The sequence below is a fragment of the Aquila chrysaetos genome, chromosome 24 (assembly GCF_900496995.4).
Source record: "Aquila chrysaetos chrysaetos chromosome 24, bAquChr1.4, whole genome shotgun sequence".
NCBI lineage: Eukaryota > Metazoa > Chordata > Aves > Accipitriformes > Accipitridae > Aquila > Aquila chrysaetos.
The window spans coordinates 9,718,377-9,738,900 of record NC_044027.1 but is presented as its reverse complement, the minus strand read 5'-3'; the positions used below and the strand labels follow the sequence as shown (position 1 = coordinate 9,738,900).

The 20,524-nt window shown below is 49.1% G+C and overlaps 3 protein-coding genes across 4 annotated transcripts in view; 1 reads left to right on the top strand and 2 right to left on the bottom strand.

The window, feature by feature from the left end:
• Positions 1-204: 204 nt before the first annotated feature.
• Positions 205-12,846, bottom strand: ANAPC2 (anaphase promoting complex subunit 2). Its single transcript, XM_029999869.1, has 13 exons — positions 12,739-12,846; positions 11,256-11,878; positions 10,602-10,734; positions 8,142-8,316; positions 7,874-7,993; positions 7,236-7,353; positions 6,971-7,152; positions 6,679-6,820; positions 5,847-5,922; positions 4,471-4,674; positions 2,075-2,204; positions 1,483-1,718; positions 205-709 (listed from the first exon to the last, which is right to left on the bottom strand). Exons 1-13 carry the CDS (start codon positions 12,820-12,822, stop codon positions 497-499), a joined length of 2,436 nt encoding a protein of 811 aa, XP_029855729.1. The 5' UTR covers positions 12,823-12,846; the 3' UTR covers positions 205-496.
• Positions 12,842-15,557, top strand: LOC115334942 (Sjoegren syndrome nuclear autoantigen 1-like). The gene is made up of 3 exons (XM_029999871.2): positions 12,842-12,937; positions 13,012-13,211; positions 15,334-15,557. The coding sequence occupies exons 1-3, from the start codon at positions 12,886-12,888 to the stop codon at positions 15,460-15,462; spliced, it is 381 nt and encodes a 126-aa protein (XP_029855731.1). The 5' UTR covers positions 12,842-12,885; the 3' UTR covers positions 15,463-15,557.
• The window catches only part of TPRN (taperin), a 21,296-nt gene continuing 15,112 nt past the window's right edge, over positions 14,341-20,524 (bottom strand). Inside the window, exons 2-4 of one of the 2 annotated variants that reach the window (XM_029999867.2) lie at positions 18,978-19,158; positions 18,574-18,704; positions 14,341-18,169 (exon numbers count right to left, since the gene is read on the bottom strand). In XM_029999867.2, coding sequence (XP_029855727.1) covers positions 18,107-18,169; positions 18,574-18,704; positions 18,978-19,158 — 375 coding nt within the window. In that variant the 3' untranslated portion in view covers positions 14,341-18,106. The remainder of the gene's footprint in view (positions 18,170-18,573; positions 18,705-18,977; positions 19,159-20,524) is intronic. The other variant, XM_029999868.1, reaches the window with a different exon arrangement.

Genomic DNA, 20,524 nt, shown 5'->3' with positions numbered 1-20,524 from the left:
CGCTGCTTTAGCCACACAAAGAGACCCAGACAGCAACTGGAGCCAACAGTCCCCCTCCCAAAACCTCCCAGGGCTACAGACGGAGACCCAAGGAAAGGGAGATGGTGCCCGGCAGACTGGGGAGTTTCCTGCCTGCCCTTTCAGCATAGGAAAGCTGATGCCAAGAGTGCTCTGCCAAGAGGAAACAAAGGAGTTGGTACCATCTGAAGAAGGAGACTGCTGCTTTTTATTAACCAGTGAAGTGGGCCCAGACACTCACGTATGGGAGGAAAAGCAATGTGGGGAGCAGGCCCAGACCCAGCAGTTGTGGGGTGCATGGCCCAGGCTGCTGTTGAGCTGTCTCCATGTGGAAAAGGACACCCTTTTGGGGAAGAGGGCACAGCAAACCGCCAGAGCAGAGAACTACCCAGCAGGATGCAGAGAGCTGGGCAGCACTCAGGAGCTGAGCACAGGCACGGAGAAGTGACGCAGAGGGGAAAGCAGGGACACTAGCAAACTAGTTGCAGTTCTTGGGCAGGCGATAGACACCTCCAGAGTAGATGAGTTGCTGGTCCCGGACTTTTTTCTGGAGAAAACCCTGCAGCTCTTGTATATCGATCTCTGTAACCACTGGGCCTGTCATCACAAACATCTTCAGCATGCTGTGAATCCTCTCCAAGGACAGGCTCTCCAGGTTTGTCAGCATAGCCTGGATGTATGTCCAGAACAGCTGCAGAGGGGGACACACAAGCAACAGTAAACCATACTGACATCTATACCATGAAGAAAAAGGGTGCTTTAGCATCCTGTATCCCAAAAGCAGAGCAAGGCTGTGGCTGGCAGTAAGTTCTGCTCTCAGCCATAAACATGTAGTCTTTAAACAGGAAATACCCAAGAACAGCACCAGGTGTTGGGAAACACAGCTAGAAAGCAGGATTTGACGTGCAGTACGTGCATGACCCTCAGTGGATAAACACCAGTATGACACCTCCGTGTTGCACAGTGGCACAACACACACACACACAACATGACACATGGGTAGAAAAAGCACTGCAAGTATCCAGGAACCACAACACAGGGAAGGCAAAAGTCCAGCTGTAAGTGCTAGGTAAGCCTTTTTGGCAGTCTAGAGTGCCAAAAAGCACTGCTTGGGTGAATCCAAATAAGTGATGACTATTTTCAAACATGAAATCGTGTCTCAGACTTTTTCTTTTTTAAAACTGAAAAAACACATTTAGAGGTGTCCAAATAGTTGCCTGGCCTAGCAGCCAGGCACTTTTCTGGAGGAAAGGCTGCAATCCAGCACCTGCACCAGTGAGCATTAATCAAGAGATACCCATTTCAAAAAACCCTCATGCTGGACTTAGCCACTTGCAGTGGAAAACGCAAATCCAAAATGCAAATTGAATCCATCATCTTAATCATATTCCCCAAAACCAACAGCATGGGATGTTTGCACCATCCTGCTGGCTTCACAAGCAGCAGAGACACACAGACGGGTACCTGCAGCTCTTCCTCTTTCTGGTCAGCCTGTGACGCCATGGCAGAGTCCCCCTCCTCATCGCTGTCTATCAGAACGACCTTCTCCACCTGGTCCTTCTGCTCCTCCTCAATCACAGTGAAGGTGCCTTGGGGCTCTTCACGCAGGACACCCTGCTGCAGCCACAGCGTCATCTTACGCTTCAGCGATGTCACCGGCACCTTGAGCACTTCACTTAGCTCTGTCAGTGTCCACGTACCTGCGGAGACCATGGATATCGGAGAAGAGAACAGGATACCTGCCCACCTCCCAGCATGCCAGGACTTAGTAAGAGGATGGGGAAGGCTGGGGAGCAAGCCAGGAGCAAGCAGCTGCGTGCAGTGACTGCCTGAAAGCAGACCGGGTGCTGGGCTGGGGCCCTGCTGTGTGCTGTCTCCTACGAGAGCTGGAGACCTGGCTGAACCCTGTGGTAGATCCAAGCCCACGAACCAGGTCTTGGTCCTGCTGCCAGAGCTCTCAGAGCCTTCAGCCACCTGAGTAACACAGCCTTCCCACCCACCCACGGGAAGCACACAGACATGGGTGGTAACACTGAGTCTCTGCCACAGCACTCACTCTTGGTCTGGAAGTGCAGGATGATGGCGGCATGCACAGGAGAGACAGACAGGGAGAGGGTGCGATCTGCCAGCTCCACGTCCAAGCTCACCAGGCCCAGGTGGTACTTCCAGTTCAGGGTCCTCATGGCCTGGAAAAGGGAGAAGCAGCCACTCACAGCAGATCTAACGGGAACCACTAAGCACTGCGTTATTGCAAATGCCCCTCTACCACCAGGGCCAGCTGCGCTCCATATCCCTCTGCCAGACATGAAAGCTGCTCCCCTCCTCATGAGTCACCCAGCACTGCCACCACCCAGCCGTCCCCTACCCCCTCATGGGAAACATCCTCCTCAGTACAAGTTGTTGTTCAGCCCTTGCCCAAGACCAATACCTAAAAAGCCAGTCACTCAGCTCTCTGGTAGGGTAAGCACAGGTTGAGGAAGACCAGCTGGGCCACTCAGGACAAACTCCTACCAGAAAATAAATACTCATCTGGGGCAGGATTTCCTCAGAAGAGAAGCAATTTCTTCTGATACTGATGTGAAAAGAACACTGCTTGCTTTGAAGGTTGAGGATGCTCAAGGAGGCCGCTTCCTCCTTGCATCTCCTCCTGCATCCTCCCCTAACTAATTTTTTGCAGGCACAGAAATCAGGTGGCACCCACATCTGGTACGTAGCTACAGCAGAAGAGACAGGATCTAGAAGCATGAGCTTCCCAGCCTCACGGCATGTATCACCTGGTGTATAATAACAAGTTCAAGAAAGGATATAGAAAACCAAGCCTGAAGCGGAGTCAGAGCACAAGTGGACAGGCAAAGTGGAACATCTGCATGAGACACCAAGCTGCGTTCAGGTTGGCTGCAAGGAACCATCTGTGTGTGGACACAGACACTACACTGGCATGACAGCTAGATCTGACTCATCCATGCTCCAGATGTGTGCTCTGCACTACACCAGGTAAGAAGCTGCAAGATGAGAAAGCCAAGACCACAGCTCTGGATATCACCTAGATCTCTCCTTGACTTCCAGACAGGTGCTCCTGCTTCCAACTCATTCTGTATGTCCAGAGCAAGATGCACCTCAGCCTTCTCTATTTGACTAACTGCCATGATCAAGTGCCTGGAGAACAGAAGAATACTGCACGGTTGGTTACATTTGCTCTGTATGCCTCTCCTCCACCCTTCCATGCTGTTTAAAAAGGCATGGATTCAAGACTTTGTCTGAGCCACAGTCAAACTGACCAAAAATGCTTGCACCTAAACCGTCTTAACACAGAGTTCAGGTGTTATAGTAACTCGCAGAATTAACTCACAAGATTGGCAAAACTTAACAAATTTTGAAATAGTTGGTATGAAGAAATACATTACCTTGGAGACACTGCTAGGAGACACTGCTAGGTGATCATGTAAACTTAAGATAAACAGAGTTAGAATATGTGCAGTATGTATAACCAAGAACATATTATTCATTAGGCACAGATAAAGGCAGATTAGTCAGTGCTGGATGAGAATCAAGTAAAGACCCTGTCCTTGCCTTACCTTGCTTAATTTTAATACTAAAATCAACACCCACTTGTGCATAATGAGTATGTAAATGTGAGACCACCTCAGTATAATGAGCTGGACAAGAGCATGACGTGCTCAAAAGATCTTTTCATTGTATAAGTTTGTGTAGCCTATCACAATTTTTGTTGTATGTGTTTCCTTGTAACAAAATTGCATAAAAAGCTCAACCTTTCTTTCTAAAGGTGTGCAGGTATTTGGAGACCTGGCACCCTATACTGCAGTACAGCAATAAAGACAAATATCTCGACTCGATGTGTTGATTGGCTTACAGCACACTGGGTGAAAAAAACCAGCTTTTGAGACAACACAGGGACCCTCCAGAAATGAACGAAACAATCCAGGAGAGGCCACAGACAGAAGAGGAAGCAACATTCACCTAACTCTAGACTAACAGTGAATCTTAAAATGAGACCATGTTAAAAGAGCTTCTTTTCAAGAGGAAAAACAGGGGAGGAGAGTGCCAGGGTCCTGAAGAGAGGCCCAACAGGGACAGGATGTCACTTACTACTATAGAACTTAGGCCAACAAGCTTCGACCAGACTTAAGATGCCTAAAAACTTCCACCTCAGTATCCATTTAACTAACAAACAATGGCATATTTTAGAAAACTCTCTTCCTTAACTGCAATCACTATAATAACTCAGACACCCCATAAAGAGATAAACCCTTCTTTTGGCAATAGCTAAGCTAGCGCAGCTTCTAACCCCAATTCAAAGCTGAAGGAATTTAGGATTCCACCGTAACAGCGTGGGTGTACTAGCAGCTAAAATTTAAGGGATGTTAAAACCCATGCTATGTAACAAAGTCTGAACAGCACACAGTTTTTTCAGGAGCATTAAGGTTGCCTCACCTTTAATTTCTCATATTTCTTGGAATAGGCTTCCATGGCTTCCTTGACCTGCTCTGGAAGCTCTAGCTTCTCCTCTTTCAGCGGTGGCCAGAACTCACTTGACAGGATAACGGCAACAAGGCTGAATGGTGGCCTCTCCTCTTCTGGGAGCTTTTCTTCCTCATCACGAATGTTAGCATTAATGCGTCGCGAGTCAGCCATATCCTGGAAAAGGCAGAGGAAGCTAAGGCAGCTCCTTCTCTTCCAAGTCAGTGCTAACCCTTAGTAAAGGAGAAGATTAAACAAGGTGACTAGCATTGTCTCCAAATGATGATAGGGACATTGGAAAGAACATGATCATGTGTGTCTACTAGAAAGTCTGCTACGTACTCAAACATTTGTGGGGAGGTTGAGGAAGGGCTTACAGCTCAACACTAGCCTACACTGCAGTCCCTCCAGACCCGTGTTTGTCGTGGTTTAAACCCAGCCAGCAACTAAGCACCACGCAGCTGCTTGCTCTCACCCCGCCCCCCACCGTGGAATGCTGGACAAAATTGGGAAAAGAACTAAAACTTGTGGGTTGAGATAAGAACGGTTTAATAGAACAGAAGAAACTAATAATGATAATGATAACACTAATAAAATGACAACAGTAATAATAAAAGGATTGGAATATACAAGTGATGCACAGTGCAATTGCTCACCACCCGCTGATCGACGCCCAGTTAATCCCCGAGCAGCTATGCCCTACCCCTACACCCCCCAGTTTATATACTAGACATGATGTCCCATGGTATGGAATACCCCGTTGGCCACTTTGGGTCAGCTGCTCTGGCTGTGTCCCATCCCAACTTCTTGTGTCACTCCAGCTTTCTCGCTGGCTGAGCACTAGAAGCTGAAAAATCCTTGACTTTAGACTAAACATTACTTAGCAACAACTGAAAACATCAGTGTGTTATCAACATTCTTCTCATACTGAACTCAAAACATAGCACCGTACCAGCTACTAGGAAGACAATTAACTCTATCCCAGCTGAAACCAGGACAGTGTTCTTCCCACAGTGCTTGAAGTGAATTAAACTCCAGAGTCCCAACCCTAGAGGAGCTGGAAGAGCCCAGCTCTTCAACACCAGAATACTGTACTGCAGGAAGTGCAGGAGCGACAACAGCACCAGAGCAACCATCTCCCAGAGCTGATAACCTGATCCACAGGGCTTAAAAAACAGAGATGATTTTGAGTGCACTTCTGCCTGTCACAAATCAGCCCCCTCACTGGGATTTTGGGAACCCCACTTTCCTAAAAGACCCTTTTTGGGTCACTCCTCAAGTCTCTCCCCTTCCCTAATGAGCTCAAACACCCAGGACTTGAATTTAAAGAAAAAAAACCCAAAAGTTACTTTTAACATGACTTCACAATAGTGCATCTGAGCTTCACCAAACCGCAGCTTCAGCAGCTCCACATTGCGGATTTCCCTGATAAGAGAAACAATAGATCAGACACAGGTCCCTCAGACAGATAAGCCTGGCTCGGCCTCCACCCCTTGCAGCACAGCCAAGAATGCAGTCCCTGGCACAAGGGTGATCTTCCTAGGAAGCCTCGCAAAGCACATTAGCTGAACAGGATGCCTCCTAGCATCTAAGTGAGGAACGGTCACTTTCTCTGTAGGCCAGCAGCTTTTTGAAGACCTTCCCATCCCTTTCATTTGGACGAGCACGGCACCTAGCCATCCCCCTTAACAACACAGTGCAACCTCAGCATTTGGCAAGCCCCTTGCCTGAGACTGCCTATCCCAGCCGTGGCTCGCACTAGCTGCATTTCACAGAAGAGAAAACCACTGCAGCTGTTGAATCAAGAGACATAGTTGGGTTGCAACTGAGGTTTCCTGACACTTCATCCCTTTTTCTTACTTCGACACTTTCTGCTGACCCTAAGCAGCCTGTGCAGGTTGTGAGGGCCACCAGAACATGTGGGATGGAGCTAAGAGGGTGTCAGTGCCTCCAATTTCCTACCTGCTGCCCTATTAGTGCAAGACAAGGGAAGGACTGAGCAGGAAGCAGCTGAGAAGAGGTGAGTGCATGAAATTCTAGATGCAAATCCCAAGCTGCAGAGGAAATGGCCAAAGACATTCCTGGCTCCAGAAACAGCCGTTCATAGGACTGAGTCTGAAGCACACCTTTATCAGGTGATTTTACCATAGAAAGCCCTGGAGTTGGGCACTTGGACCTCACCTCTCAGCACTGTAGTTGAACTGATGTAGCAGCCGGTCAGCCAGAAGCGTGCGGTATTCGTTGATAAACAGGTCCTTGCTGCCATAGATGCTCACCAGCAGGCTGATGATGTCCGAGGACCGACGCTTGGAACTTGATTTTCCTAGTGAAATCCAGCAGACAACAGCATGAGATTAACAGAGACCTGCCCCAGCCCAGCTCAGCTCTAGAGGACTAGCAGATGAGCTGCTCAAGACTACAGCTCACTGGGGAAAACAGCAGGCTGTCAGGACTTCTGGTCTTGGCATCTAACCTGGATCTGCATCAACCGGGTCAGGAACCCAGTCCCCTGGTTCTGAGATGTCATCATCACTCTCCTGGCCGTTCTCCAGGGTCACCGGGTCAGCTTTCGAGAGCTCGTTTGCAAGATCACCAGAGCCCTCAGCATCCCCTGTGAGACCAGCCACAATCTGCCGCACCGTGTCTTCCCGAGTCCTGCCAACAGGGAAGAGAAACAGAGCAAGTGAAGGGAAGGAGAGGGAAAGGGGATGTGTAAGACTGCCCTGCAAGCCTCTTACCTCAGATACTTCCTGATGGGTTCACAGGCGACCTCGAGGATAACCATGGAAGGGTCAAGCTCCCGCAAGGCCTTGATGGCCGAGATATACAGAGTGATGATGTCAGATGTGTTGACTCCTACAGGAGAGGGACAGAGGGAGTCAAGAGTCCCAGAGCACAGACTAATGGCTTGGACGCAAGGAGCTTGGGATGCTCTAAGCCCTCTGTTCGATCCATGGAGTCGGAGGCGAAGGGCTTGCTGCCCTACTGCCCCAGCCAAAGGGAGAGATCGGATCCGTATGTCTGAGAAACCAGTTCCAACCGCGAACACAGGCTCAGAGACTACTACAAACCAGTTGAGCCCAGATTGTGCATTAGGAGCTCAGACCACACACAGCAGAGAAGACTTTATCCACCTGGACCAAAGCTAAACTTCTAGCTCAGCTCCTCACCATACTGCAGAAATGAGGCAAGAAGGGGCTGGGATATAATCAGCTACTGCTGCCCATGCACACTCGAACACAGGGAGCACGCGATGGGCACAGCCTGGCTGCCTCCCACTCATCAAACACGAAATCAGATGATGGTTCCCAGTAGATCCCCACTCATGCCCAGGCTCCTTACAGTGTTATGATATATGCGGGGATGTAAAACCCACCAGGATGCAGAAGTCGCATTTCCAGAGCACTTTTCAGGGAGCTGAGCAGCTGCTGCCTCTGATTAGTCCTTTCCAGGCAGAACTTGAGGTCCTCCACAGCAGGCTTCGACTCTGGGAAATCTACAAACTAAGCAGTGATTAGAAACAACGCCATGCTCTTGTGGGAAGGCAAGAGGAGACAGCGTGGCACATCAGGAGATGAAGACAGATCTACCATTCATCCAAACCAAGTCCAAGAGTGAATGCACACTGAATGGGTCCCACCTACCTCGAATAATGCTGAAGAGCTCTTCAATGCGCATGCTGGCATAGATGCGGTAGAAGAACCTTTGGACGTGGCACCGCCAGCGCTTCAAGGTGCTGCTAGCTTCTGGAGAGGAGCGTGCCAAGGGACCATCTTGCAGAAAAACCCTGCTGAGCCAGCCAATCACTTTCTCAATCCACTGCGAAAGGAGAGGGAGGGTACAGAGATGGTGAATACCACAGCTGGATGCACAACCACATCCCACACTTACCCCATCACCAGGGCAGCTACCACAGCAAGCAGAAATGAGCAGCTAGCCAAGGACAGCATTACCTCCAGCTGCTCTCCAAATGCACCCTGGCCTGGGTTATAGCCAAGGAAAGCCTAGCTGAAAGAATGTGAACTTTAACTAAAGATAAAGGATATGGACTATGCAGATGTGTATGAGAAGGTAAAGGGTGATTGAGGACTGTGCATACACGCTGGGCTCCAAAAAGGATAGGGTATATTAAAAAACTTGCAGACTATTCTGTTTTTGCAGAATTCCATTCCATTCTATACTTGCAGAACTATTCTCTTTACGAGAATATGAGCAAATTGCCCATCACATCATCCTTGGCCCAAAATTTCTATGACTCCTGAAATCAATGAAGAGCAAGCAAGCCATCCCAAGGACTCACAGACATACTCTTACCAACCAAACTCAGGCACTTGAAACCAAGACCTCAACCACCAGCCTAGTCACTGAATAATAAAATAAAAACCTGAACAGAGAGCATCAGAAGGTAGTTTTTTTATATTCGAGATCTAGTTTTCTACAGAGAAATGTGTAATTGTCAAATTTCAAATGTACTCAACTACAATATCCAGATATTAAAAAGAAATGCTTTTTTTAAATTTTATTTTTACTTTAAGGTGGCAAATGTGTAGCACTTCCTGGGATAGTATTTGAGTATTAATAGCTAGTAAATATTAATCTTTTTTGATAACTGGATTTGGACAGCCTGAAACAAAAATGCTAATTTCAGATCTGGTTTGATTATGTTAATTTTTAATTATCTACTCAACTGAGGAAACACTGAAGGAATGCATGAGTTCTGCTAATTACAAGGCAGGACAAATGTGAGAACTACAGAACATCTGGGCAAAACTGTGGAAAAGCTGATAAAGAACTCTCCTAAAGAACAAAAGGAAAGGACTAACTGATGCAAAGCAACTCAATTTTAAGGAATACAATTATTATCAAACCAACCCATTTTTCCCCATGGGTTTATCTTCTCTGAGTGCTCCTGCTATAGCCTGATTAGCAGCTGATGCTCCAGACTGCTGCTGATGTGTCTGGAAAGGGGGTTTGCTGTCAGCACTTTGTACTTTTAGGAAGCTGTTTCTCAGACTTCTATTTTACCTTTAGCTTGCCAGGCTTGTGCTTTTTGTCTTTTTTTTGAAATAGCTTCCCAATTTGGATACTGCTTTTACTGTTGTTTTTTTTTTAAATCATCTCTTCCTACTTCTGACATGCTCCAATATTCTGCAGCCAAACACGCTGGCCCTTCTGAAGCGGTGGGAGCAAGAGGACCTTCTGCAACGTCTGACAAACAGAATGCAGTTGCATTTTCTCTGGTGCCCTTAAAATGTCCTTAAACAATCTCCAGGTCATCCAGAAGCATTTCACACTAGGTCCAATAAAGTGTTGCACAGCAACTAAAGGGAAGTAAATATAAAATGACTGCCGATATTTGCGGACAAAAAAAATGGCCGGCACAGCAAACAGCAAGGCAGCTAGGGCAACCATGGAGAGCAGTCTGGTTTGCATGGCAACCTCACTTCACGCATTGTTCTTCAACACAGGAAAAGGCAAGGTCATGCATCGAGGAACAAAGAGCGCAGGGCAAGCCTGCAGAGCCAGGACTGTACCCTGGAAAAGCCATAACCCGGAGAAGAATTTTATTTTAAGGTCACACTGGGTAAACAGCCCAACGCAAACTCGGTTTAAGGTAGCAGGAAAACAATGGGTAGGTGCAAGGAAGGACTTTAATTCTGTATGTGGCCCACTGGTAAGATCAATGCCAGAGCATCACCTCCCAGCTTCGCTTCCTATTTTAAAGGGATGCTGAAAAATTGGGAAGAAGAAAGAAAACAACCACACAAATTCAAATTATGACCCCACCTACACAGAGGGAGGGTTCTCTGCAGGCTGGGTGGCACTACATGTTCTTGTAGTTTGCAAAACAGAACCACAGAAATTCCCTCATTACTAGGGACATCACCAGGTGAAATATAATGGTCCATTATGCACAGGTCAGAGCAAACCTTCCCCTCTAGCATTAAATCAAAATCACTTCTTCTGCTAGGGATGGTGGGAGTCATAGCTCTGGACCAGGTGTTTTTGTGGAATCCACTTTTAGCCTGAGCTGCTAAAGCAGTAACAGGAGCAGCTGCGCATCTCCAAAGGAAGGGCCCTCGCTGCCTGCACGCCTGCCTTACCTCCTGGAACTCATTCAGGAAGGAGTGCTCGTACTCCCCCCTGCACCTTTGCTCCATCCTCTCCTCTATCATCCTGTGCAAGATGGTCGTGACGGCATCGGCGCTCACTCTCTCCAGCAAATTCAGCCGGCGGCTACAGACACAGACAGCGACCCAATTCAGAGCATATGGAAGCAAAGGTACAAGCAAATAAAGAAAAATCTAACTACCTGAAGGCACCTTTCACCCTGTAAGCTCCACACATGCAGGCCTAGCTCTTAGTTTAAATGCTCTGATAGCCCACACAGATGTACTACATATATAACACGTCACTACTGCTATCCCATTTTCCTTAGAAACATTATTTTCTAGCCATCAAAAGCTTTTTCATTTAGAAGAGTTTGCTTCCTTGTGGACAGAAGGCCTTAGAGCAAGAGGAAGATATTCTCATATCCACAGAGATGAACTTTCTGTCTAAAAACCTGCTCTAGTTCAACCACCACTTGGCAACCGGTTGCAGAAACCCTGTGTCAAGTTCTCTACCCAGTACCATGATACAGCCTGACCTCACATGTAACTCCTACTGTTTTCAGGTATCAAGCAAACCTGCTGGTGCTCCCCATCCAGACCATCTGCTTGTTCTGAGTGACAGCCGCCACCCCGAGATCTACGTACAGAATGTCATTGAGCTGCTGAAACTGCTCCATGGCTTTGGGGCACCAGCACTGCTCCCTCTTGGTGCTGCAGCCTGCGCACAGCGGGCTCTCTGCTCCACCCTCCTCCGTATCACTCTCCTGCTCGGTCTCACTCATGCTGCTCTCACACTCGTTCGATCCATCTTCTCCTTTCTTCCACTGCCGCATATATATCCTAAAAGTGCGGCTGTAGAACTGCTGGATCATTTCCTGGAAGGATTTGGTAGTGGAGAAGAAAAGGATAGCTTTGAACATTGTGTAGACCTTTTCTTGCAGCATCTGAGCACCTGTTCCCAGGAGCAAGCCGGCCTTGGTCCACCTCTCTAGAAGTTCCAGACTGTTAAGGTAGGGGTCCAGGCGGCACTTGAGAAGACAAAACGCGTCCAGAAGGAGCGAGGAGCACTGGGGCTCCTCAGCCGTGTTTTCATACTGGCCGATGCAGTTCCAGAACTCAGGAGCTATATTTGCCTGCAGGTCGGTCTGCAGCACCTCGATGAACCACTCCTCCACGATCGAGTGCAAGTCGTAACACCGCAGCACGTCCAGGGCTGCCCGCAGGTCGGCATCCTTCAGCGGCCCCACAGCATTGGACCTTGGTGCTGCCTGAAAAGCGGAGGGGATACCGACTTAAGCGCGCATAAAGACTTCTCTCGGAGGATCTGTGGCAGAAGAGACCGCTCATCTCAAAGAGCGGGGACCAAATGCACACGGACTCTGCTGTCAAACAGCACCAGGCGCATGCCGTTCCTCCATGGACCCCTGCTGGGGTCTCAGCCCGCTGCCTGCAGCCCAGTGCCCACCTCCCAGGCCTGACACCCAACACCCTCCATCGCTGTCCCTGTCGGCGGCTGCTGCAGGACACATGCGCTGGCCGGAGTGCCGCGACCCACCCTCGGGTCCCCGAAAAGCCAGGCTCTGGGGCAAAACCTGCCGTGGCCGAACTTAGCTCCCTCGGGGAGCAAGCGGGGAGCAGAGCCGCAGCGCGGACGGGGGAAGCAGCACCTCTCTTTGGCATGGCCGCTTTCCTGGCCGGCGTGATGGGGGAGGAGGGGTTCGGCCGGGCCCCCGCGGCCTTTCCCCGACGGCCCCCCGAACAAACACAAGCCGCCGCACCGCCGGATCCCCCTTTCCCCTCTTCCCAAGCCGGCAGCTCCAGTCGTTCCTCCCGCCAGCTGCCAATTGCCCGGCGGCAGCACCGAAAACCGGACCCAGGAGCGGAGGGGACCGGCTGGGACCACCTCAGCCACCCCGGGGGGCGGCGGAGCGGCAGAGCGGCGGGCTCGGGGCCTGCCCTGGGCCCCACAGGGCCCGGAGACCCGCGGGCGGCGGCGTGAGGCGAGCGGGGAGCGCCGCGTCCTCCCCCGGGCCCGGGCCCGGGCCCCTGCCCGCCCCCGCGGCGGGCCCGGCGCGGCCGCAGCCCCCCCCCGCCCTCCGCGCCTCCCGGCCCGGCCACGGCCGCTCACCAGCCCCAGGGCGGCGGGCGGCACCAGGGCGGTGCTGAGCGTGTGCCAGGCGGCCGAGAGCTCCGCGCCCGCCGGCGGCTCCATGCGGGCCGCGCCGCAGGAAGAGGCGGGGCGCGGCGGGACGTTGGGCCGGGCCGGGCCGGGGCGATGAGCGGGCCGGCGGCCGCGCTGCGGGGGTACGACGCGGAGCTGCGGGAGGGTGAGCGGCGCCGGGGCCGGGGCCGGGGCCGAGGCCGAGGCCGAGGCCGGGGCTGACGGGTCCGTGCCGCGCAGGGCTGGCGGAGCTGCGCGCCCGGCGGGAGGAGCTGAGCGGGCGGATCCGGGAGGAGGAGGCGGAGCGGAGCCGGCTGCAGGGCCGGATCGGGGCGCTGACCGAGCGGCTGGCCCGCACCAGCGAGAGCCTGGCGCGGCACCTGGCCGCCCGCGGCGAGCTCGACAGGACCATCGCCGAGACCGAGGCGGCCTACGGCAAGGTACCCGCCGCCCGGGGCTCCCCGCCCGGCCCCGGGGCGACGCGTCCTGCCGCTGCCCGGGGCCGGGCGGGACGGAGCTCCCGGCACAGGCGGTCCCCCTTAACGGGGAGGCTGGGGTTGGGTTGGGTGCCGCGCTGCTGGGGCTCGGGGAAGCGACGCCCGACGGTGCCGAAGGGCGCGGGCATCGCCCCGCCTTCAGCTGCCCCCGAGGGCCCACGGCAAGCACCGCAGATCGTGACAGAGAGAGGCGCAGCAGGGCCTTAGAGCTGGGGGAGCGAAACTGGAGGTTAAGCTAAAGCATATTGTCAAAATACTCAAAATGTTCCTTGGAATGGGCCCCCCCAGAAGGAGCACCTCACAAACCATCACTGGGGGGACAGGGAAGGAGGAAACCAGAGACAAGACACTGACCCAGAAGGCCGTGAATTCACACAGGTAACAACAAACCGATGACAGAGCTGTTGGCCTACTAGACGCTTTTTGCCCAACTCTTCATGTAATTTCTCCCATCTTTAATGGAATAATATGATGATAATATCATTAAAGAAAGAAGAAGAAATGTTGGATCAGTAAAGGAGTGGGAAGGAGGGGAATAGTGCAAGGGCTGTTATTTCAGTTACTGGGATGGCTCAGCCCCTTCACCTTTCCTGGATTTTAAACTCTGCCAGGCAGGGACGGCTTCATCCTGCATATAGGAGAACAGCTGAATTCACTTTTGAATTACACACCACTCAGCTTTTTAAAAAAATAAAAGGATCTTTCCAGCCCACTTTCTGATAAGCAATAATCTTCCCTCTATTGGTAATAAGGAGCTGTTCGGTTCAAGAGCACCCCTTCCCCTACTAGCTGCTATCTACATTCTCCTTTTCCCATTTGTTTCTTTTAATATGGTCACTACTCTGTATCAGACCCTCTTCATCTCCCAAAGTCAGTACCTTCCGGTGACAACTATTTTTCAGATGAGACTGGAGCAGTTTTCTAAGCCTACTTCAAGAAGTGATGGTTTGGGGTAAAGGGGAGAACTTGCCCAAAGAGTTAACAACTTTGAAACTGTGTTGTAAAGCTACATGAACAAACAGCACCTTTTAAAAGAAACTTTCTCCGAGATACAAGTCACAACCCCCCAGCCTACAAATGAATTCATGTTTATTGAAATTAAAAGGCAGTCACAGTAAGTAAAAAGCAGAGGTGGTTAGGAGAGGAAATGCAGACAGGCTGTGAACAGAAACCAGTAACAAAGTTCCTTTCCTGTGGATGTACGTCTCTTGTCTGTAGTCACACTCCTTGCCTTTCCCCAGCCTGTGACAGTTGCAGGACTCCACCTTCTTCCATGGACAAGATGGCAAGATCCCACCAACATGTTCTACCGGTGTCTCATCCTGCAGGGCACCTACCTTCATCTCTTCTCTGACCACTTAGTGATTTCCACAGGTTCACAGGAACGTAAATGATCTTTGGGACTACAACCCTGCCATCCTATTGTTGCAATTGTCCATCATGTTAAAAGTTTAAAATGGCAAGATGGACAGGCAGCAAGATCTCCTAAACCTGTTGTAGCCTTGCTTCCTAGAGCATAATAAAAGGGAATGTTATGTTACATACAATATAAGCTAAAAATGGGAGAAAATTAATAAGAAGAAAGATTTAGTCTGACTTAAGGTCATTGTGGAATTGAATTAGTCTTGGAGCAAGAAACCTAAAGCATGGAGTTTTAACAGTGGAAGACAGTTGAAACTGGGTCAGCTGAGCACAATTCAATACTGATCTAAAAAGCCCAGGTATCAACATCTCCCTTAAAAAAACCAAACAAAAAACAAACACACAAAACCCCACAACCCAAAAGTTCACCCCACAGCCTGCTTCAGGAAGTTCTCCACCTCATTCTCCAAGACAGATAAATTGGTTAAGCTGTTTCGTATTCAGAATATGGGCACGAACCAGAGAAATTCCTCCACAGATATTCCTGCAGTGAGATAGGACAATACATCACCAAGAATTAGATATTGTAAGCGCTGGAGAACCCCTCTTGCTGCAAGGTAGATCAGCTGAATTTGAAGGGAACTCATAAGAGAAACAGTTAGTTTATGTAAAAATAAGCTATTTTTATTTATTTACTTCCCAGATACTGGAGAGTTCTCAGACATTGCTAGATGTCCTGAAGGGAGAAATCGGGAATGCTGGTAAAGCCAGTGAGCCACAAAGTACTTCAAAGGAGAAAGAAAAACAAGCACATGGACAAAAGCATTCCTAAACTTATTCTTCAACCTGGAAAGTCCTGTTGGTCTGGGACAGCTGCTGTTCTGGTACAAGGATGCTACATTTAATAAAAGTCTTTGTCTTGCAAAAGGTATTGGTATTTTGGTATTAGAGGTCTACTAAAGTTAATCCTCAAATGCTAGAGATTAGGGTAGGCATCTACAAAAAAAAAAAATACCCTTTATTTTGAGCACAGTGATATGGAAGCATATCCCAGGAGATGACTTACCAGCTAATGCTTCTGCCCTCAAAACAGCATTCACCTTCCTCTGCCAAAAGCAAGCTAAGAGTTCATCCGGTACAGACAGGTATTAAGAGTACAAAGCTAGGAACTACAAAGGCAGGACTCAGGGAGGTACAAACCACAGCTACAAGGTAGAGCAGGCAAACTGGAAGGAGTAGAGAAGTCAGCAGTACACCAGGGCACCACCTGCTCCTCTTGAGAAGAATACTCTGCACTCCCACACCTCCACTGAGCCTGTCCTAAGTTGTAGGCACAGAGCTAATTCACTGAGAACAGCATGCAGAATACCAGAGCAGCATTTCAGTTGGCTGAAGTCAGTGGAACAACCTGTAGGATATTGTTGGCTTTAGCATTCCTCACTGATCCACAGCAGAACAAAGTCAGGACTAGTTCAGACACCTTGTCCCTAAGTTTAATTGCAAGCAGCTTTTGCTTCACCACCTGCAGTTTTTTTTAAGTTGCAAATCTAGAGATAGAGTTGCCTTAAACTGTCCTGAGCTTTTCTACACTGCAACATGCTCACTGAGACCTTTTCTTCAAACACAGTCCCTGATCTCCTTTGGCTGTGTGCACAGCTGTGTTTAATTCCACATATCTGATAACTTACTTAACCCTTAAATCTAGCAGTTACTAGCAGGCCTGCATTTTTCATCATTCTACCCCAGTCTCAGCATCTTGTCCTGATGTATTTAATTAATGGGAGAAGCCTCAGCACATGGGATTCACTGCTCTTTCCACTGTACTTCTGTCATGTCACAGGCAGATGTGCTGCCAGCCACACACTGCTCCTGGGAGGTCACGCAGGGAGAAGATCTCAAGTTAGCTTGAAAAGGACAAGCCTTAGATGTACAAGGAGGTGGAAAGTCTTCCTTTGTGGCCTCTCCAGCCAACATCTAACAAGCTGCTGAGCATCTTTTTTTTTTTTTTTTTTTTTTGCATTATCTTTCCAGAAATATTTAGGCACCCAGGGCAGAAGATGAGGACAACTAGAAGAAGGTATGTCCTAACATTTAGTCCTGACCGTATTTTTCAGCAGAACAACCTTCCTCCTGCTGCTACGGTGTACACCAAAACAAGTGCAAGGTATGCAGAGCATTTTCAGTTCATAGACCAGTGTCAACTTGACTAGACATTCATCATCTATATATAACACACAAACCAGTGAAAGTATCAAATTTAATCAAAGATACCAGCCTGTTCCTTTGGATATAGCCACACACTGGGCTACCACTCATTTCATAAAGCCCAGAGAGGCTGTATCTATTCCAACCGCATCTCTTTTAATCCCAGAAGTACAAATCACATTAGCAGCAGTATTCCATCTTTTCCAGAGTGCAACTTTGACCCTGAGTTTACAGTAGTAGAAAACTTAAAATGGAAGAGTCTAGCAGATTCCTTTGCATATTGGCTGCATTAAACAATTACAATAGAACTATAAAAAAATCCTAGAAAAAATACCATATTCCTTGTTCAAGTTCTACAGAAGAAAGGAGTGAAATTGCCCTCATGTGCTTTGCATTAGAGAAGCAGGGCAAGCATGGCTAGAAAGAAGCATTCCTGCCAACCAAGACAGATAAATCTTGGGCCTGGCCCCGTTAGATGCTAGAACAAAGCAACAAGAGGAACTGGCAAAACAAAGCACAATTAGCAGTTATGAGAGACTGGACCCCAGAGTTGGGTATGGACAAATCAAAGCTATGGCCAATGTTTGGGAATCTTTAAGAGGCTCAAGCCAGTCTGGACACTTCTTTACAGATCAGTGCAAAATGACACAAGCATTTATTCCCCTTTCCATCCCTCACACTGTGTTCAGCTTCTTTCACAAGAACATAACTGGCACATTAATTCCATGACGGTTCAGTGAAACTAGACCCAGAAACATGCTGAGAACTGACACCCAATCTAGCTGTCAAATCACAACCACTTCTGTGAATCCAGCTAACTGCCCAGATACTCCCAGTGCTCCAACTCCAGAACCCCTCTTCACTGGGGCCTCTGATGGGAGAAGTGTTACAAAAGCTGCCCAGGCCCCATACAGTGCCTGGATGTGTGGACTCAGATAAGCACTGAGAGAATCTACATCCATCCCGGGATTACAGATCTGTTCTTAAGATGCTTGCCTTATCGGCAGCTGATCTTGAACAAGGAATACGCAAGGCCACAGGTAAAATAAATCATACGCCCTAAAAGTAGTAGTTAGGTCCCACAATCCAGTGCAAATATTCTCCGAAGATGCCCAATAGCATCTAGCCCACCCTTGGCATCAGGCTCCAACGAAAACTGTGGTGAGGAAGGGACCCAGAAGCTCATTTCCGTGGTGCTTGCAAGGACATTCGGAAGGTGCACTGACACGTTTTGACCAGCAGCTGCTGCTGCAGGCTAGAAGATGAAGCAATCAAAAATACAGAGCAGGCTCGCTGCTGAAATCGGAGAGTCCGCCCTTCTCTGCTGGGGTGAGCTGTGGAGAAAGCAGAGTTGACATGGAAGTGTCATCAAATCCAAAGCAAATGAGTACCCACACCTTTAGACGGTGAAGGCTGCATTGGCACCTTGCCCGAGGCTAACGAGCACATTTAATTCCCCCCTCCAAACATGCCCTGGAGTACAAAGTGTGCCAGCTGCCTTAAGTCTCCTTTACACATTTACAGGGAGCCTCCTTTACAGGGAGAGTCAGGTCTGCTAGTGGCAGTGGGACCTTGTGTTGATCCCTTTGTGAGTGGCGGCACACCTCCCTGGGCAGCAAACACAAACACAGGCGTTCAGTGGAAGCCACATCCTGTCCCATCCACTGTCCAGACCAACCCGAACACCGGATAAGAGCACAGCAGGACAAAGCCAAGATTTGCTTATTTAAAGTCTCACCATGACTTGGTTCCCATGGGAATCAGCTTCCTTCAGGAGGGGTCCCTCTGCAGCAGGCATCTCCTCATACTTCTGCTCCTGCCACTCACTGAACTTCACAGAGTGCTTTGGGGTGTAGCTGGATAAATCTGCTGGAAGGACAAAGCTGACATAAATATTTCTCACCGCCCCAAAAGGAAGTGGGATCAGGATCCTGGCAGGGACAGCATGGAAGCTGCCCATCTGCAGTTCCCTGTTCTAGCTCAAGCCCTGTCCCCACTAAGCTCCAATTCTGCCATCAGCTGGCAGAAGTAATCTCCATTAGCATTTCTACCTGTGTGGAGCCCCATAAGGGTCTGTAGGAAACATGAACGCTATCAGGCACCACCAGTAACCCCACAGTGCCAATACAGTGCCTCGCTCACCTGAGTTAGGTGTACTGGGATGCAAAGTGCTATTTGGGCGTGGAATGTAAAAGGTGCGAGATTTGTCCTCCTCTGTTTCAGAAGCATGTCCTTCCTCTTCCTCCTCCTCTTCTGCCAGCGAGCTCTCTGATGGGTACTCAAACATAGTCTGCAAACTTGTCTCATTGAAAGAGATCTTCATCTAGACAACAGCAAAGGAGTATTAGAAAGCAGCACAAGAAACCATAGATCCCAACACATGCTCAGACAAAGGCCACCTCCCACACCAGGGCTTCACCCTGGTGTAAAAGAGCCATTGCATGTCCCCCCACCTTTCCCCACGTGCCTTGCCAAATCTCTTACCACACTGAGAGAAACCACAAAGGCAGATAGCCAAACAAACGGGATGGAGGCAGGTGGCTGAGAGGTCCAGAGTACCTCTGGCTTTTTGCCCTGGCATATAATTTGCCATCACCTAACACTGATGTGCAGCAGCCAGGAGGAGCTGCTGGCTTGTCCCTCGAGGGATTGGTGTTGCCAAGGAGGAAAGGAAAGCATCCATACGTTGGAAAGACGACATTGCTAATGCCAGCCAACTCGTTTGTGTACCCATGCTCTAGACAACAGAAACATCAGTGATCAGGACTACATTTTTGGGAGGACATCCTGGCAAAAAGCTATTTAAGCTAGGTTAAAAACAGGGCTTAATACCAAACATGAGGAGATAGAAGCAGCTAAAGGAGAGACATTAACAGGTGGTAGTAAAGGGGGAAAATACTGGACAAGTGGGAGGCCCTTTAAAGGTTCTGTTTTGAAACCAGTTTTATTTAATATTGTCACTAATGACTTTTGCACAATAACGGCAAGACTGAGAAATTAAGATGACTCAAACATGGGAGTTCATCAAGGGAAAACCAGAATTTTATGGGTCATGAAGAAAACTGGAGAGCAAGAACACTAGAAATGGGATGATGTTTAAGACCGACCCTTGCTCTAAGAGAAGTTCATCACCTGTGAATAACTGAGAAAGAACATTTTAGATTGGCTACAGGATTGTGATTATCATTAGGATGCTGCTTAAATAAACCAGGAATAAAGCAAGGCATTTCCACTGGAAATAAGGACTGCCTGGCTCCATCCTCCCTGTAACACCCAGCAGGTAGTGGAAGGCAGCAATTGGACTTCCCCCTTCTCTCCTGTAGGCTGAATAAACCAGCCCCCTCAGCTTCTCCTCATATGCCATTTTTTCCAGCCCCAGGAGCACTTTGGTAGCCTCTGCTGGACTTGCTCCAGTTTTTCTGCATCCATCCTGCAGCAGGACACCCAAATCCAGGTACAGTAACTCCAGATGTCCTCTTACAAGTTGAAAGGAAAAGCTGAGGGAAGGGGTTGTTCCCCTGCAGCCTTACATGTCCTAATCATTATCTACCATTCTGCTTAGAAGATCTGGTTACAAGTCATCTCAACAGGTGGAGAGGAGATTCAGCCTGCTCACACTAGCAAAAATGAAGGTTGAGAAAACGCATAACAGCTCTTTGTAAGTACACCAAGAAAATAAACACCAAGGA

What these genes read in the sequence shown, in the direction of transcription:
- ANAPC2 (XM_029999869.1), bottom strand. Translation starts at nt 12,822, where the DNA reads ATGGAGCCGCCGGCGGGCGCGGAGCTCTCGGCCGCCTGGCACACGCTC. An exon ending in CAGCAGCTCAATGACATTCT is followed by an intron (nt 10,735 to 11,255) that starts GTACGTAGATCT and finishes CTGTGTCTGTAG; the next exon opens with CCGCCGGCTGAATTTGCTGG. An exon ending in AATGCGACTTCTGCATCCTG is followed by an intron (nt 7,354 to 7,873) that starts GTGGGTTTTACA and finishes CCTCTCCTGTAG; the next exon opens with GAGTCAACACATCTGACATC.
- LOC115334942 (XM_029999871.2), top strand. Translation starts at nt 12,886, where the DNA reads ATGAGCGGGCCGGCGGCCGCGCTGCGGGGGTACGACGCGGAGCTGCGG. An exon ending in CGACGCGGAGCTGCGGGAGG is followed by an intron (nt 12,938 to 13,011) that starts GTGAGCGGCGCC and finishes CGTGCCGCGCAG; the next exon opens with GGCTGGCGGAGCTGCGCGCC. An exon ending in CCGAGGCGGCCTACGGCAAG is followed by an intron (nt 13,212 to 15,333) that starts GTACCCGCCGCC and finishes TTTACTTCCCAG; the next exon opens with ATACTGGAGAGTTCTCAGAC.